The sequence below is a fragment of the Rhamphochromis sp. 'chilingali' genome (genome assembly GCF_963969265.1).
Source record: "Rhamphochromis sp. 'chilingali' genome assembly, chromosome: 1".
In the NCBI taxonomy this organism is placed as follows: Eukaryota; Metazoa; Chordata; class Actinopteri; order Cichliformes; family Cichlidae; genus Rhamphochromis; species Rhamphochromis sp. 'chilingali'.
This window is the reverse complement of record NC_137929.1, coordinates 66,601,812-66,621,172: the sequence shown is the minus strand read 5'-3', so window position 1 is coordinate 66,621,172 and position 19,361 is coordinate 66,601,812. Positions and strand designations below refer to the sequence as shown.

Genomic DNA, 19,361 nt, shown 5'->3' with positions numbered 1-19,361 from the left:
GCGTTCGACTACTCTGCTTAGGCTGCACTGTTGAGTGCATGTCCACTGAGCGCAGCGGAAGCTAGCAAGACAGAAGCTAAATTCGTTGCAACATGGCAAATTGAACCTCCCCCACCCTCATTCAGATCTGGCGTTTGGAACTATCTTGGTGTTCATGTGAAGCAGTATGACCCTGATGGTAAGCGCGTCATGGACAAAAGTAAAACAGTATGTCGGATGTGCCACGCAATGCTCAATTACATTGGTGGGAACTAGTGCGTTCACGCAATTAGCTTGTTAATGTGTTGACGCCGTCCAGCCCCACACACGGGGGCTCGTCAACGGAGATTTGCCACGTTATGGCTTTAATGTCATTTTAACGAGAGTAATGCTGACAGCACTACAGGGAGTGCAGAATTATTAATGTTGTTCGTGTATAATTTACGTTGAGTAGGCTAACCACGTTATTACATTAATGCAGGTAAGGTAAACTAGGAAACATCATCATAGCTACATCTGGCTGTCTTCTTGTTTGATGGCAGATACTCCCTTCACCCTGGCCAAAAAGGCTAAAAGTGTTTTTTCCACTGTTTAAGCTCTGCTTCCAGCCAAGAGTGATACCATATACAGGGAGTGCAACATTATTAGGCAAATGAGTATTTTGTCCACATCATCCTCTTCATGCATGTTGTCTTACTCCAAGCTGTATAGGCTCGAAAGCCTAGTACCAGTTAAGCATATTAGGTGATGTGCATCTCTGTAATGAGAAGGGGTGTGGTCTAATGACATCAACACCCTATATCAGGTGTGCATAATTATTAGGCAACATCCTTTCCTTTGGCAAAATGGGTCAAAAGAAGGACTTGACAGGCTCAGAAAAGTCAAAAATAGTGAGATATCTTGCAGAGGGATGCAGCAGTCTCAAAATTGCAAAGCTTCTGAAGCGTGATCATCGAACAATCAAGCGTTTCATTCAAAATAGTCAACAGGGTCGCAAGAAGCGTGTGGAAAAACCAAGGCGCAAAATAACTGCCCATGAACTGAGAAAAGTCAAGCGTGCAGCTGCCAAGATGCCACTTGCCACCAGTTTGGCCATATTTCAGAGCTGCAACATCACTGGAGTGCCCAAAAGCACAAGGTGTGCAATACTCAGAGACATGGCCAAGGTAAGAAAGGCTGAAAGACGACCACCACTGAACAAGACACACAAGCTGAAACGTCAAGACTGGGCCAAGAAATATCTCAAGACTGGTTTTTCTAAGGTTTTATGGACTGATGAAATGAGAGTGAGTCTTGATGGGCCAGATGGATGGGCCCGTGGCTGGATTGGTAAAGGGCAGAGAGCTCCAGTCTGACTCAGACGCCAGCAAGGTGGAGGTGGAGTACTGGTTTGGGCTGGTATCATCAAAGATGAGCTTGTGGGGCCTTTTCGGGTTGAGGATGGAGTCAAGCTCAACTCCCAGTCCTACTGCCAGTTTCTGGAAGACACCTTCTTCAAGCAGTGGTACAGGAAGAAGTCTGCATCCTTCAAGAAAAACATGATTTTCATGCAGGACAATGCTCCATCACACGTGTCCAAGTACTCCACAGCGTGGCTGGCAAGAAAGGGTATAAAAGAAGAAAAACTAATGACATGGCCTCCTTGTTCACCTGATCTGAACCCCATTGAGAACCTGTGGTCCATCATCAAATGTGAGATTTACAAGGAGGGAAAACAGTACACCTCTCTGAACAGTGTCTGGGAGGCTGTGGTTGCTGCTGCACGCAATGTTGATGGTGAACAGATCAAAACACTGACAGAATCCATGGATGGCAGGCTTTTGAGTGTCCTTGCAAAGAAAGGTGGCTATATTGGTCGCTGATTTGTTTTTGTTTTGTTTTTGAATGTCAGGAATGTATATTTGTGAATGTGGAGATGTTATGTTGGTTTCACTGGTAAAAATAAATAATTGAAATGGGTATATATTTTTTTTTTGTTGAGTTGCCTAATAATTATGCACAGTAATAGTCACCTGCACACACAGATATCCCCCTAAAATAGCTAAAACTAAAAACTACTTCCAAAAACATTCAGCTTTGATATTAATGAGTTTTTTGGGTTCATTGAGAACATGGTTGTTGTTCAATAATAAAATTATTCCTCAAAAATACAACTTGCCTAATAATTCTGCACTCCCTGTAAAGAAACAAAAAAACTTCAGTGTCAAACTAGCTTTACTTTCATGGATCTGTAGCAATTTCACTTGATTTATCACTCAGTGTCAAAACACACAAATGACTCATTCATTTATTAACAGAAAAGCACAATCAAATTACCTACACCACAAATTAAGTTCAAATAAATAAAATGAAATTATTTTCATGGGTTCACTCCAGCTAAGCTAATGAAACAAACAAAGATGTCAATCTTGGCAAAATATAAATTTGTTGAAGTCAAATTATATTCAACACTACAAGGCACACTTAAAATCCTTTAATTTTCTCCAAAATTGATAGTGCGCCATATAATCTGGTGCACCTTATGTATGAATTCTGGTAGTGCTTACTGACCTCAAACCGATTTTTTGTGGCATATGGTGCTGAAAAATCTGTCAAAAAATGTTTTAGCACGATTTTGGTAAGGTACAAAGCTGGAAACCTGGAGGATGAACGCTAACTTTTTCCCACTTGATAAAAGTTAACGTAAGGATTCCTGATTGTTAGAGACAAATGCAATCGCATGGCAGGATGCTGTAAACAGACCAAACTTCAGTCAGGAGAACAACTGAGATAATCCTTCCACAATACGAGGTTAGTCATTCATATACTGCAACAACATGGGAATAGAGGTAATGGTGCAGAAGTGGAGGAAGCAAGAAGAATGAGTTGAGTAAAGTTTGACTTATCTGACTGTTTTGTTTTCCTTAATGCACCTTATAATCCAGTCCGCCTTATGTATGAAAACAGACCCCTTCATCGACAGTTCGCCTTATAATCCAAAAAATACAGTATTTTTTAACAGTAGTATTTGTACTTCTACTTAACTACAGAATGTGTGTACTTTTGCCACCTATAGTTTTACCAAAATATGCTCAAAATTAAACTGTTTTCCATCTTTGGAGATCAGGATCCTGGGTATTTAAGTGCATTTCTTGATCCCTTTTCTCCTGCCTGTCTCTTTGAACTATCTTAAGCCGTGAGTACTGATATTTCCATGTGCCTTTTATTTTATTGTGTGTTTACAAATGAAGTGGCCATTTGGTTTTAGGCCACAGCGCATGTGTCTGTCATGATCCAAGCAGGCAACCAGGGTTTTATTTTCAGATCATTAGAGACTGTTGTAATTAAGGTGTGCATGGGTGAGAGTGAGTGTGGGCCCACCATAGTGTTTAATTATCTAGTTTTATTTGGTATTAGAAATTGTAGTGAATGAACAGTAATGAATACCACTTCATCAGTGGTACATATTAAAATAACACTAAACCCAATTGAATTAACTTATTTCCTTTATTTTGTCCTGAAATAAAGTCAAACTGATGCATTTCAGATGAAATCCTTGTCTTGTGGTTTATGTACATAGTTCATATTTTGGGTTCTGAGCAGGTAATATCGTGAGTAACCTAAACTGTAGAGACCCAGGCCCCGCTCACAATTACATGAGATGGCTGTGACACTTTTTATTTGGAGAACTGGAACCGCTTTAATTATGGTTGCAATACAGATATGACCGGGTCACATCTCTCAGTGAAGAATTATCCTGAGCAAAACAGGATTTTTGGAGCACACAAAGAGACTGGACAGTGTGGAGTCACCTGACAGCACACACAGTACTCTGCTTTAAAGGGAACAGTACATACTGGGGAAGCATTAACAGAATTAAAACACTAAAATAAAATAACTGACAGACCTTTCTGCTCCTGGTGGGATAGTTTTGCAGTTGCAGCCTTTTAGCCTTCGCCTCTTAGTAAATCTGTCTCTGAATAAGAGAATATTTCAGAAGAACAGTGCTCATCCCTCCTCACAGAAACAATGCTGAGCAGCAGTGAAGCTGATCTGGAGGCTCACAGAATCCCAACACCTTACTGAGATGCTTCATTCTGGGTTTTAAGTTCATTTATCACCAGTCCGTGTTTGTGTTGTGTTAGCTGCAGTTTTTTGTATTTGTGATGAAAAACATGTTGGCTGTGTTCATGTGACTCATTCTGCCAGTTGGTGGTCTGTCTCAGAGAGATGGATCATGAGAGTACGTTCAGTTCAAAGGGAACATGAGGTTTCAGTACAGCTCATCGTGATGGCAGACTGTCACAGTGAACTCTTCAGAGGGAGCAGAAAACCTTCAGGTCCTCCAAAACATTTAACAAAGATGAAGATACAGCAGAGTTTAAAGGAAGTGCTTAGAAAATAAAGACCAGGAAGAGTCACATTTTCCAACATTTTCTGTAAACTCAGTAAAATGCACCAAACTGAGGCTGGTTCATGAGCACAGACACACTCAGTTTAATCTGTCAGGTGTTCACAGATTAAATGTTCAGATTTAATAAATAAATGCATTCAATTTGAGTGTCTGACTATAAAACTGGTCTCTGTGTCCTGCTGATAAATGTGGGCTCTGAGACAAACCCACGGCATGCAGATAATTTGTGTTTATGTGTCCTCAGTTTCCCAGCATGCCCTGGCTGTGGTGGTGGAGGTGAATGAGGGGGAAAGATCTGTCCTGCTTCCCTGTCAGTACTCAGGTTTTATACCTGAGGATGACCCCACAGTGATGTCGACTCGCTCTGATCTTGATCCCAAATCTGTCCATCTACGACGAGAAGGAGGAGACGATCTTACAGGGCAAAACCAGCGTTACAGCGGGCGCACATCAATGAGGTCTGATGCTCTGGACACTTTAGACTTCAGCCTCACTCTGAGAAAACCAACAAAGACTGACAGTGGCAGCTACACCTGCTCCATCAGTGATGGGAGAGAAGAACTGCGACTGAGAGATATACATCTGCAGGTCAAAGGTCAGTCAGAACTCTGGGTGGGTTAGAGACTCCACATGGAGCCTGTTATCTATGTGACATCTCAGAGTAAGAGGTCAAACTGAAGTTTTGTAAATTGTTGTGACTAACCTGAAAAACCAGCAGCAACATGTAGCTCAGAGCTAACCTCAGTGCAAACAGGATGTCTCTGCTACAACAGCTGCAGTCTTTACTGCATGTGCAGGGTTACACTCGCAACATTTACACACTGTACACAGTGGAGAGCATGAGCTCTCTAAGCCTCACTGCAGCTCACAGAGCAGCAGGAAGTGTCCTGATGTTGTACAGACTCAGACTGGAGGAGCTGCTATGAAACGCAGACAGAGCAGAGATGGTTCATCATGTTTCATCCAGCTGGTCCTGATGTCACTGAGACTCTCAGGTTAATAACTGCTGTTTTAGGATCCATCCATCCATCCATTCGCTCCCGCTTATCCTTTTCAGGTTCGCAGGGGGCGCTGGAGCCTATCCCAGCTGTCATAGGGCGAGAGGCAGGGTACACCCTGGACAAGTCGCCAGTCTGTCGCAGGGCCAACACAGACAGACAACCATTCACACTCACATTCATTCGCACATTCACACCTAGTGCAAACTCCACACAGAAAGACCCCGGCCTGATGTTGGAATTGAACTCAGGACCTTCTTGCTGTGCGGCAACAGTGCTAACCACCGTGCCACCGTGCTGTTTTAGGATATGTAGTGTGAAGGAAACGGCTTCCAGGGCCTAATCCGTGGATCGGCTTCCTCCGAGGCGTGGGCGTCTATCAGCAGAGATTGTCCCTTAATCTATAACACAGTCAAATATATTCTCAAGTAACATTCAAGCATGCCATTCAGCGTGTTAGTACAAGCTCGGGAGCAGCTTGGGAGAACAAGAAAACAGAGACTGCTTCAGGTTGTCTTCCCAAATCGACTCAACTTTATTCTCAAGTACAACAGTTTATATAGAGGGAAAAATTCATGAGACAGCAGATTCTCAGTTTAAACCAGTACAGACCAAGATAAGGGAGCGTCTTCCTGCCCTTGGGTGAAGAAGCACCCTTTGTATAGTTTATCAGTTCAGCTACAATTATGATTATCTCAGCGACATATTTTCAAGGCACGAAATAAAGAGTTCTTTCATTAGTGAATTCTGAAACAAACCATCTGGCCTTCAACAGGCGTCTCCTAAGAGATTTAGAAACTAATGTAGCTGAGGGAGTGATCTCTGTGGTATTTCAACCTTGTACCAGCCTGTGATTCTCACACATCAATTCTTGGGTCAAAGAGAAAAATAACTAAAACAAAGGGGCCTTATTGAATGACAGAGTTTTCCTGTATAATGTCACTATAAAACAATATCCAGTAAATGCTCCCATGGTACTAAAATACCTAACATAGTGTAAATCATAGCGGGGTTCAGGTAACAGCGAGGGGACTGCAGAGTTAATGGCATAAAACTGTAGGACTGATGTTTATATTTTGATATTGTTCTGCTTAAGTTTTTATCTGTTACATTTATCAACCATCATCTCAGACAGCTGCTGCCTGACGGAAACACTTGAAATAGTTTCAATAGACTTTCCTGTAAGTTCATTATACACAAACAAAGCATTTACTCATTTGAGAGACATTTGTAAAAAACTAAATAGAAAGCATCTTTTTCAGTGGACTGGCTGTCCCAGAGAAAGATCCAGTGAATATTTTATGAAACCATTCAAGAGTAAAAGCAAAAGATCCCAGACACCCTCTCTACTTCTAAGGTTAGACTCCAAACTTTCCTTTTTTGATAGAGATTATAGTTTTTACGCTTATAGGGCTATAGATAGAAACAATATGAATTTGGCCAATGGTAGAGATTTTGACTATAGCTCAATGGCAACTAAAGAGTCAAGTATAAGTCAATTAAGTACCGTATCTACATTTCTTTCATGTATGCTGTCCAATAGAGGTTGAACCGTTTGAAGTCCGGCATCACTTGTGTCACTGCTCTGACTGCCGGTGGTTGAGACAGACAATGTATCTGTTAGACTTGGAGAGGAGGGCTCTTCCACATGTTGCTTCAGGACAGTCAAATCTGAGGGTGACAAATAAAAATATTAGAATATAAGGTATATACAATCAAAAACACAACACAACAAAGATGCCATTTATGCACACAGGGCCAGTAAACTGCACGCTTTGATTAAAGTATACTTTCTCCCAGGAGAACAGATGGTTATCTTGTATTTTATTATGGTAATATACAATTTACATACCACAAGGTGTGAGTGTCACATAGTGTGTTAGGTGTGAGCAGTCGCGCAGCTTCTTGGATGATTGTGTTTCCAGGATGTCTGAAATGCATGTGATAAATCCAACTTACTGTTGTTACCACAGGATATTAGACAAATTAAAAATGTTTATTTAAGAGTAACTGTACAAATCGAATCCTTCAAAATCTATCAGAGCATATATTTACTTACCTTCAGCTGTATAGATGACAAAACACACATCTTTGCCTGCTGCAAGTGCAGGAAAGACATCCTCATCCACCTCTATACCCTGCTCATCCGTGACTTTCAGTGCTGCATTTTCTGGTATGAGAAACTTCTGCTGCACTGAAGTAAAATCATCACTCGGTTACTAACAACATTATCATTTCCTCTTTAATGACTTAGTACAAACCATAACTTACCTGCTCTCACAAAATCTGTGAAGCTGACTTCTTCCAATTTTGCATATTTCTTTGTCTCTCTGTGTTTTACTTTTATCAACATCTTGGCCACCCACGAAAAAACGACCTTTACTAATGTTAAACACAACACAAGAAGAAGAGGTTGTTTATGGTAACTTTATGTAAACTGTGTATAACTTAATCAATAAACACTTTCTTACATTGAGCTAGCCTGTCCACACTAAATATTGCTTAAAATCTATTTAGCTAGGCTGGTTTAGCAGACTATGTGACCGCATCTTTGCTGTGTCCTTGTCTTTACAGTTCTGCAGACAGGGTTGTGTGCATATCTCAGTGTGCAGCAGGACTAACTAACTGATGTTAATGGTACCTCAACATCTCATCAGTGCAGGCTGCACCTCTCGTTGGTTAAATACGGCCATTACCATGAGTCTAAACAGAATATTACTGTAGTTAGCTAACGTTAAATTAAACGTTGGTGTTAAAATTAAGAAATAGAAATAAACGTTTTCATTGACAACATGAAATGTGTATCTTAAAATACAGTAAGATAAGTTAGTTAGCTAACTTTTGACTAGCTTTAGCCTAGCTGCTATCTCCAAATCAGCATAACATACAGAAAACACATGTAGTGCTAGTTGGTTAACTTTATATTTTACTTGTGCATACATGCAACCAAATATATATAAATAACATCACTACACTCTCAGAAAATCCCAAAGTAAATAAAGTATTTTTACCTCCTACATGTCGGAGTCCAAGAAAGAAACACAGATAGGCGCGGTAACAGTCGACAGACAAACAACACCAGCAATGTGTTGAATTAGACTCCTTAGCACCCAGTGAATGAACACCTAAATATTACACCACTTAGAGTACTCCCCAACACTGACTGTAGTATAAGGTGAAAAATAAACTCCAGGATATTTAACTCCAGAGATTTGCTGTGTAGATACTCAGCCGTGCTTCAGTTACCATCAGTGTGACTGCTGCTGCTTCTACACCTGATACTGTGGTTTATTGTCCTCTCAGACCACCAGGTGGAGGTGGAGGTGGAGAAAGGCTCAGAGTCTGTCATTCTGCCCTGCAAAACTACAGCTGACCTGCCTCAGGACACCAGAGTGGAGTGGACTCGCTCTGACCCTGAACTGATGGTGGTTCATGTGTATCCAAACAAAAGTAACCACCTGGATGACCAGGACAGTTTTTACAGAGACCGAACAAAGATGAACGAAGACCTGCTGAGAACTGGAGACCTCAGTCTGACCCTGAAATACCCCACAGAGAGAGACAGTGGAGGATACATCTGCACCATCTACAGGGACAAAGACATCCTGAGACACAAAGTAGTGCTGCAGGTCAAAGGTCAGAGATGTAGAAAAACACCAGGTGTTAGTGGAGGAAATTGAGGTCAATGTTCAGCAGTCATGTTGATATTGTTTTATGTTTCTCCACAGAACCATTTCCATCCTGGGCCACAGCTCTCCTGGTTCTCCTGGTTCTTCTTGTGGTTTCTGGAGGTCTTCTATATTGTTTCTGTCACTATTTCATGTCAGGTGAGTGTCTCCTACTACACTACCCATAATGCCGATGGTCAGCAGGTGTCCTCTGGTGGCTCCTTGACTGCGGCTCACACAAGCTGAAAGAGTTGAGAGTTACAAACAGCTGATACAGAGAGCTGAAGAGAAACTTCCAGGTTTGTTCCAGAAGTCAGAAAACCTCCTTCAGACTCAGTCATTGATCAGTGAAACAGCTCCACAACATGACTTTACTAAACAGTGTGTGTGCTTCACTGCATTGATCTGACACAGAGGCTGCATGTGGACTTTATTTATGCACGTAAAAGTCTCACTGGGATTAAAATCTCTTTTACAAGAGAGACCAGCGGAGGGCAGCAGAAGTTACAATGAAAACAACCAATACAACTGAACAGAAACGTGAATAATATATAATAACTTTACATTACGTTGTAGAAAACCAAGTATAATGTCAGCAGAAATGGTGACCTTTCTGTGGAAGTCCACGCCAAAGTTTTCTATGTGAAGAAAACTCCTCATTTACATGAACAAACTGGAATCTATCAGATGTGATTCAAACCACTGCAGTAAATTTCCTTTAATAACTCTGGTGTGTTTGCAGTAAACTGTTGTGGTCTACACTGAGGTCTAACAGGACAAGCACAGGAATAAGTCCTCTGTAACAGGTCATAAGGAGAACATTAGTAACTTCACTACAGCTCATGTTGTGCTTTGTTGTCCTCTCAGTCCCCCAGGTGGAGGTGGATTCAGGGGTGGAGTCTGTCCAGCTGATCTGTAAAGCCAAAGTTCACCTGCCTGAAGATGCTGAGGTGGGGTGGACGGACAGTTTACACAGGAAGGTCCACGTGTATGAGAACAGCTCTGACCAGCCTGAAGAACAGCACCAGGCTTACAGAGACCGAACGAAGATGAATGAAGACCTGCTGAAAACTGGAGACCTCAGTCTGACCCTGAAACACCCCACAGATGGAGACACGAACACCTACACCTGCACCGTCTACAGCAGGGAGGGAAAAGTCCTGATGAAGAGAAAGGTGGAGCTGAAAGTCAGAGGTCAGTGCTGTACAACTGAATAGAAGACACGACACATTTATGTGTTATGTCTTAAACACGTTTTAAACATAAACGATCAAACATCTGAATCTTCTGTTAAAACCAGTGGAGCTTAAAATGGGAGAGAAAGGTCAGTAACCAGATAACACACAGGAGGACTGAAAAAAGAACTAGTTTATTCAGACTGGGTTTGGGGCCCTGCTGTGGTCATTTTGTATTTGTACAGTAACAATATACAGGTATTACACACAGCCACCCCCGCTCTCCTTTATATAAGTGAACAGTAAACTTTAAAGATGATGGAATCTGCAGAGGAGATTATGCTGCTTCTGGCATGATGTGATTTACTCAGCACAACTCTGTCACTTTTCTCATAAAAATTAATTATAACTGTTAATTAACATCACGATTGCTTCAAGATGCAAATGTGACAAGGGCACTCTCATAAATGAATCACAGTTAGACTCAGAGTCTCAAAATACAGACTTTTACTATTCCAGGGAATAAGTTCATTCTGCTGCTCTGACAGAAACTCCTCCTCTTTCACTCAGTCCCCCAGGTGGAGGTGGATCCAGGGGTGGAGTCTGTCCAGCTGCCCTTCAACACAATTCACCTGCCTAAAGATGCTAAAGTGGAGTGGAAGGACAAAGACAACAAAAAGGTCCATGTGTATGAGAACGGCTCTGACCAGCCTGAAGAACAGCACCAGGCTTACAGAGGACGAACTAAAATGCAGAGAAACCTGCTGAAAACTGGAGACCTCAGTCTGACCCTGAAACACCCCACAGACTGGGACACAAAGACCTACAGATGCACCGTCTACAACAGGTGGAAGATGATCCTAATAAAGGCTCAAGTTAAGCTGAAAGTCAGAGGTTAGTGCCAACAGGATCAAGAGGGGAAGATGTTGTTAGGTTGAAATAATAATGGATTGCATTTATATAGCGCTTTTCTAGGCACCCAAAGCACTTTATAATTCCACTATTCATTCACTCTCACATTCACACACTGGTGGAGGCAGCTACAGTTGTAGCCACAGCTGCCCTGGGGCAGACTGACAGAAGCGAGGCTGCCATATCGTTAAATGTTGTCATTGTTTTAATTAAATTTGTAAACTGTGCCTTAAACTGCATGGTTAGATATTCAGGTAATGTCTTCATTTAATCCAGTAACAAACCAAAGGTTCCAGGTTTGAGCTTCTTGAAGTCCTGTTATTAAGTCTGTTCATCATTTTCATTCATTTGATAACTTCTACCAATAACAACCAATTATTTTCAAGCTGAGAGATTTAGTGTGAAAACCAGAAGCAGGAAATGATGCTGTGCAGTATATTTGTGGAAAACAATGATGAGGCTAAAGTCAAGATCACACACACGTAAAAATAAACACAACATTTGTGTGTAAACACAGCAGGTGGAACATTTATTTGATGCTTTAGCTGCTACTTGTGATACAAATGTTTGCAGTCGTGCTTCATGGTTACTGAACGTAAAACAACACAAACCCTGCTGATTGTTGGTTTGTGTGTTATTTGTGTTGTGTTCAGGTGACTATAGAAAGACTAATGACACAAATATTATGGATGGACACGTTTCCTGGGCTGCTTCAGGTTTTCCATACAAACACTTGATGTTTGGTAGTTCCAGGTCCAACATGGTGCATGGATATATCCAGCGTCCCTCTTCTGCACGTTTGCTGTTCATCAGTCTCAGCCTTCCTCTCTGTCTTTGTCCTGTAGACTCCTCAGCCTGAGCTGTCCCTGTCACCCACTCATTTCCATCCTTTCTATTCTGCTCACTTGTTCAAATCTTCTACTCTGCCACCTCCAGGTCGCCTCCTGTCATTGTGTCATGTCTCCATCATCACAGCCTCACTAGGCTGTAAAGCTTCATGTTGGCTGTAGCTGCTGTCCTCCTGTCACAGATCACAGCTGATACATGTGTGCACCCACTCCATCCTGCTATACTGTCACTTCACCTCTTTGGGACTTTGCTGCTTTGTATGGAGGACTTCATGTATTTAAACTGATCCACCATCACCACCTCCACTCCTTCATCTTCACTGTCGTGTCTCCAGCTTCTTCGCACACACTCTGCTCTTCAGAGCATACCTCCACCTGTCCAGGCTCTCTTCCACCCACCTGCTTCCTGCTCTCACTACAGATCACAATGTCCTCAGCAAACAGAGCTGCTGAGACTCCTGCCTGAGCTCATCTGCCAGCCTGTCCATCAGCACTGCTAACAAGAAGGGCTCAGAGTGGATTTCTGATGTAATCCCAGCCCCAGCAGGAACCCATCTTTCCCTGCTGCTGCAAACCTTCCCACTGTCTCTCTGTCCTCATACATGTACTGCACCAACCATTGTTTGCATGCACACAGAAACAGTGCAGCTCCTCCTGACCTTCTCTGCACATCTGAAGAGCTTGTTCTTGTCATGAAGCTGCTGCTCACACGTCACTCTTCCAGCTTCTCAACACACTCTTTCCATGTCAGTACATTTCCACCTCTATCTGTCATCACACTAACCTGCTGTAATCCTTTCAGCTGGAGCTTCTTTGTAGACACGTCCCTACATTGCAGCCTGATTACAATGCAGACAGTCGGCTACAGTGTGGCTGGATTTCCTTTCTTAGCGTGCTTTGCTGGAAAATACCAGGATGTTAGGCTAAGGCTGAGTCGCTCCATAATATGAGCCGCGGCCCGGAAAGTTCAAAGATGGAATATTGTTTGTTGTTCTGAGATTTCCCATGAAATAACCCAGCACTTAAAATGACTGAGCTGTACTTAAATGTACTGACAGTGTAATTATTTTATTCTTTCTGTACAAACCTGCTTGTTACACAAACTTACAGGTAACTACAGGCTGCTTGAGCCTTATTTGCAGCTGGTGTTATAAAGTGTTACTGAAACAGCTGCTGACCAAAGTGATGCACATTTAAAGGAGTCAAAGTCCTGAAATAATTCAACAGATTAAAACAAACATAAGATGAGAAACCATGAGTGAAACAAACAGCATGGTGGTGCTGATCATTGTTGCCTCACAACAACAAGTTCCTGAGGTCATTTCCACCACCTGAGTGGGGCCTTTCCCCCCACACTCCTCTCTGTGTGCTGTGAGTGTCTCTCTGTGTTAGCTGGGATAAGGAGAAGAGGAAGAGGATGGAGGGTGTTGAAGGTCTCTAATGTTGCGTGGGTCTTTGTTCCACAGTTTAGGAGCAGCTGCAAAGCCCTGATCTCCTCTGTGTTTGAACCTGATCTGGAGACAGTGAGAACCAATAACTGAGGGCAAAATAAGGACACTGAAACTAAAAGCAGTCTACAGGGTTATGTTACAAACACCAAAGCATGAAGCACTGGTGCAGCTGACTCACACAGACTCTCCTCCACACTGTCCTCAGTTATAAAGTGCTTTACAAACACAAACATTATGACTAACAGCTGGATTTTCCTGTTTCAGTGCAGCGAACTAACAACGAGCCAACAAGGCCTCACGTGACATCAGTCAGTGAGAGTTTCACTGCTGCAGCAGCTCTGTTCACTCACACTTATTAATATTAATGCTCATTACAAATGTTACAGCAGCTGATGCACAAATCTTTGTCTGTGTTAATAAAGTTGGATCAGTTCAAACAGTTTGTTGCTCTGCTTGAAAGCAGCAGTTTTTCTAATGCACCACCTTCATGCTTCCTTCATATTTGAATCCCCCTGTAGATGCTGACAGGTAACCATGTCACACAGAGCTCAAGCCTTTGAATCCAGCTGTGACTGTTGATTTTCTATTGAATGGACTTTTTCAAATCCAGCTGTAGGCCTGTGTTTGTGAGCTCATTAACAGCTGTTTGTTTAGAGAGACGTGGTCCTCACAGGACAGCCACTACAAACATATGATTTTATAGAATATGATGCATTACTGCAGATTCAACACAATAGAAAGGATTTGAAATGAGCTCAGCCTTAAACATGTGCAGCAGTAATATTGATCCACAGACACTGATGGGAACATTTTTCTGCACAATAAGTACTTTGACTTTTCATACTTTATGTACAATTTGCCAGTACTGCAGTTTTGTGTGTAGTGAGGTGTTTTCATGGTGTTTTCTTGGTGCTTTTACTAAAGGAAGGCTTCTATCAAATTCTTCCACATGTTGTCAAACTGAGCTGTGTGATGAAGTGAGTGTGACAGAAACACTCAGACTGTGTTTCTCTGCTTCATCAAGTCAAATCTGGTCCTCAGAGACTGAATAAAGTCCTGTCCCACTAACAGCAGCTCCAACAGTCTGTTCACTGCTTTCTTCCTGTCAGTCTTCATCTTTCTGCTGCGTCTCCTCTTCACACTGACCACTTTCTATCTAACAGTGAGCTCCCAGTGAAGCAGCAGCATTCAGCCTGTTAGAGTCAACACAAATGTCTCCATCCAAGCTCATGTTGTGCTTTGTTGTCCTCTCAGTCCCCCAGGTGGAGGTGGATTCAGGGGTGGAGTCTGTCCAGCTGCCCTTCAACACCACACTTCACCTGCCTGAAGACGCTAAAGTGGAGTGGATGGACAGTTCATACACAAAGGTCCACGTGTATGAGAACGGCTCTGACCAGCCTCACAAACAGCACCAGGTTTACAGAGACCGAACGAAGATGAATGAAGACCTGCTGAAAACTGGAGACCTCAGTCTGACCCTGATATACCCCACAGATGGAGACAATGAAGTCTACACCTGCACCGTCTACAGCAGGGAGGGAAACATCCTGCTGAAGAAACAAGTGCAGCTGAAAGTCAGAGGTCAGTGCTGTAGATACAGGTCAAAGGTCAGAGGTCATGCAGGAGTTTATTCTCTAAAAGCTTTTAGTTTGAATCTATTTTCAGTTCATTCAAACAAAATAAATTCTTTGATGTTTTGATCTAAAAGCCAAAAATGTCAGGCGGAGCAACTGTGTGTTTAAATGAACTAAGAAGACCATTAAAATGATCCTACCTTCAAAATAAAAGCCTCTGGCATGATGTGAGTTTGGATCAAATCAATAGTTTTGTTAGTTTAGTCCAAATCAGTGTAAATGTATAAATATCAATAGTTTTAAAGCTGCTGGGATCATTCAAACACTTTGATCCAGTCATTTGGATGTTGTCACATGTCAGGGTGGAGCAGCCATAAATACGAGGCTTTTATTGTGAAAATGCTGAGTGTGATGATCCAGAGGAGCCCATGGGGTGTTTGTGGCTGGATGCAAAGGTTTGTAGCTCTCCTTGTAAAGAGAAACAGCTTGAAGCTACAGAGGAGCGTCTGCAGAAGAATACAGGGGAAAGAGGAAGAAGCTGAGGCCGCTGGAGAAAAGACAGGAAAAGGAAATCAGCTTCATTTGTTGGAGGCCGTTTGTTCATCACACTGAAATATTCCCACTTTAGAGACAGGAAACAAAGTGAAGTGTGGATTGATGTTTGTCTCCATGATTTGGGCCCTGGAGTCATTTCTTCATCTCCCACTTTAAGACATATTAATGTCAGCCTCACACGTCCCACAGTGGACACATTTCTATTTCTAGATGATATTTGGAGGATGGTCATGTGTTTCTCTGCTGTCACAGCTCTTTGTGATATTTGAGCGCAGCTGTAATGTTTGTGTGGTTAAAGCCACCAGACTCCACTGACAAAAACTCTCATTTTAGCCGGAGAACACGGGGCTGCTGTGGGACTTTGTGTTTGCAAAGGTTTCTATTGGAGGCATGTTTGCCTTTATTATATAGGTGCAGAGAGTAGACAGGAAAGTGGGGAGAGAGTGAGGGACACACAGGCACCTGTAGTAAGCCCCGCCTTCAGCCCACCTGCTCAGCCAGGTGAGCTATAGCGCTGCTTTAACATGTTGGTGTGATTGAGAGTGAATGAAAGTGAGTGATGGAGGCAGCAGGAAACTAACAGGCTGTTTGTTCTGAGAGGTCACATGACTGTTGTTCTCAGCAGAGTCTGATGATTTGATGAGACCATGAGAGCGGCTTCAGTTCCTCATCAGAAAGAGTCTGACAGAAGCTCCTCCCTCTGTACCCCAGTAGACTTCTATTAGACTGCTCCAGATTTCTGAGAGTTCACACAGAAAACTTTACAAACAGCCAAAGAAAAACTATTGAAAAGCTTCAAGATCACAAAGAGCTCTTTCACAGCACATATGAGCCATTAAGAAGTGCACATTTGTGTTTCCCACAGTCCATCATCCAATAATATCAAAGGACAAACTGTGAGGTAAAAAGCCTTCAGCTCTTTTTGAAGGAAGCAAAAAGACTTTGGTCCTGAGAGATGGTTCAAAACACAACTCAGACCTACCAAAGTATTATTTGTGCCAAACACATGAAGCCTTCAACTTTGTATGTGTCCAGTCAGTGTGCCAATAGAAGTCACTGTGAGGATTTTCAATGTGCTGTCAAAGAGCATCCAAACAATCAGGTGAGGATGAAGAGAATTAGTGTGGATGGACAGAAAATCCATATCCAGTGTGATTTAGGAGCAGCTCATATATAATGAGTGAAATGAAAGAAGAGCACAGACAGGAAGAACATGAGTGAGCAGACATTTTGGAGCTGCTGATCCACACAGGGCTGGATGGAAGGAGTGGGAGTCCATGATGGCTCAAAGTCTCTGATCTAACTGTTCCTGAGCCTCTCCCCCTGCCTCCTCTTTGGATCTTCTCCTCCTCTTCTTCCTTATCTGCCTCCTCCACCACTGCTCTCTCCTCCCTCATCTCCTCCTCAGCTGAACTGAAGTCAGGGCTGTAACATGAGGAAACGTGCAGAAATGACTGAGTCAGCATGTTGTTGAAGTGAGTTGAGTGATGGTGAGCAGATTAGATGTGCGAGCCTCCCTGTAGAGAAAAGCAGATCTTCTCCAGAGTTTCCCACCTCATGTTTTCCTGTGTCACAGCTGATTGTCACATCCTGGCTGTCACTAAATGAGTGGTCCAAAGGTGGAAGGAGGAGCACAGTTAGATTGTTCACCTCCTAACCTGTGAAATCAATCAGCTGAATGAAAAACACTGTGATCCTATGAGCTGCTATCAGGGCTGCTCCATTCTCAGGATTCTCATCTGGATGACTGAAGCAGATTATTGATGAAGTCAGCAAACAGCTTTCAAAATGGCTCTTTTTCCAGGGGAACTCCCTGAAATGTAAATCTCATTGGAATGAAGAAGTCCAAAGGCGTGGTTAGGCCCAGACTTGTGGCTGTTTTCAATGTAAAGCCCATGTTGCAGGCAGCTGCTGCTCCTTACTGGCCCACAGCCTCCACTGATGGATGTGTCAGCTCACTTGTACTGTAGCCACGGGGAGAGCGATGGTGAAGCTGACAACCAGAGGTGTAGCGCTATTTGTTGAAGTAGCCCAGCTGTGCCATGGAAGCACAAGTTTCCAGAGATGATTGGACTGTGAGCAGAAATGATCCATGTTGGACTGAATTGAAGAACAGATCATAAAGTCCTCTGTGTGCCCAGCCCGTCTGTCTGAGCATCTTCATCAGTGTGCAGCTGATCTACAGCTAATGTGCTGATTGATGAGCAGCCTGTTCATGGTGATGATGAGAAACAGATTGGATTCAAAGCACAAATGAGTGAAAAAGGAGCAGCAGCCATGATAGAGCGAGTCCTCTGCTGACAGAAATAGTGGAGTGAAGGATTTGTGCAGCGTTTCTCTGTGAAAACAGCTGATTCAGATCAATGAGAGGAGGATGAAGGAGAAGCAGCATGTTTCTGATAGAAGCATCACTGCTGTGCTACAAACTGCTGGGACTGTGTGTGTGTGACGGCTCAGCTGGAGGCAGGATTGGTCCAGAGGAGAGCTGCTTTATTCCAGACTAACTCTTCTAGAAAGCTGACATCTGTGTGGAACAGCTGACCTGCACCATGTGGAAAAGAACAGCAACATGATTCAGCGTCAGATCCCGACACATCCACGGATTCATCCCGTTACAGGAACTGTGCCACACGTGGCCTCTGTTTGTTCTGCATTGATGCTGCAGGGATTTCTTCAAGTCACTATAATATAGTGTCAGATGGACACATGAAGCTAACACGGCACATCTTTGTGAGTCTGCAGCATGTTGACACACATGTCAGTGTTGTACAGATCTGAGAGCAGCACAAACAAACTCCATCAAAGTGATTTGTGCTGTTGCAGAGCTGTGTGACTGCATTTGTCTTCATTATGGACACATTTCTACAAATGGGACTAAACATGTGACCCTCTGCACATCCATGGCTCAACAGTGCACCCATTGGCTGGATGCAGCTTGTATTGTGGCTCCTCCCCCTTAGCTTCAGGTCAGTTTAGCTGTGTTTCCTCCAAATCCCAGAATTCCTGAGGAGCAGGAATATGTGGGGCTGGGCTCTAAACACTCAGGGTGAGGACTGAGTGAAGAGCTACAGGACAAAGTTTCAGCGCTGCGCTCACAGCTTTGAGACGTCCAATCAGCAACTGGTCCTGATAACATCTCCCCTCTCATTCCACATACATGAAGACTGCTAGAAGCAGCTATCAGCCACATCAGGCTCACATCATGCTTGCTATTAAACATGCTGCAGTCTGCAGTAAACTCCCTGCCACAAAGCTTTGAGTCTCCTCCAAATGCACCTGTAACAAGGTCACCTGCAGAAATAACTGTGTCCACGGGCAGAGTCACCAACACTCTGCACCAGAGCTAAACCTGCTTTGGAGCTAAAAAGCTGCTGTCAGGGTTTCCTGCAGAGCTTCAAATGTGGAGACTGAAAGCTGTGGACAGTTTCTGTGGCTGGATTATTTCATATGTGTTTGTTTCACTTTCAAAGGAAAGTGTTGGAATAAATCAGGTGTGTGACGCACACTTTACTGCAGATTGTTCTCAATGTAACACAAAAAGCAATCAAAATGTGATTGATCCTGATGTGCTTGTTGCTTCTAGCAGTGTTGATGTATTTGCACAGAGAGGGGGAGATGTTATCAGAGTGTGTAAGTGATCAGATCTGATGCTGAATCATGTTCATGTACAGTCAGCTGATCCTCACAGTTCAGTTTGTAATCATGCAGCTCTCCTCTGATAAATCCTGAGCTCCACCTGAGTCTCAGTCCTCAGGACCTCACACAGTCCCAGCAGCTTCTATCAGCAGAGTTCTCCCTGATATCACAA

At 43.0% G+C, this 19,361-nt stretch overlaps 2 protein-coding genes across 2 annotated transcripts; both read left to right on the top strand.

Moving 5' to 3' along the window:
• Positions 1-9: 9 nt before the first annotated feature.
• Positions 10-9,226, top strand: LOC308409752 (myelin-oligodendrocyte glycoprotein-like; the record flags this gene model as incomplete). Its single annotated transcript, XM_080902723.1, has 4 exons — positions 10-178; positions 4,617-4,967; positions 8,674-9,006; positions 9,099-9,226. Exons 2-4 carry the CDS (start codon positions 4,724-4,726, stop codon positions 9,224-9,226), a joined length of 705 nt encoding a protein of 234 aa, XP_080758849.1. The 5' UTR covers positions 10-178; positions 4,617-4,723.
• A 601-nt stretch (positions 9,227-9,827) lies between these two features.
• On the top strand, positions 9,828-10,911 carry LOC308409745 (uncharacterized protein; the record flags this gene model as incomplete). The annotated part of the gene is made up of 2 exons (XM_080902710.1): positions 9,828-10,232; positions 10,784-10,911. Coding segments are annotated over exons 1-2 (480 nt in total), but the record flags the coding sequence as incomplete, so codon positions are not given.
• Between the last annotated feature and the right edge of the window lie 8,450 nt (positions 10,912-19,361).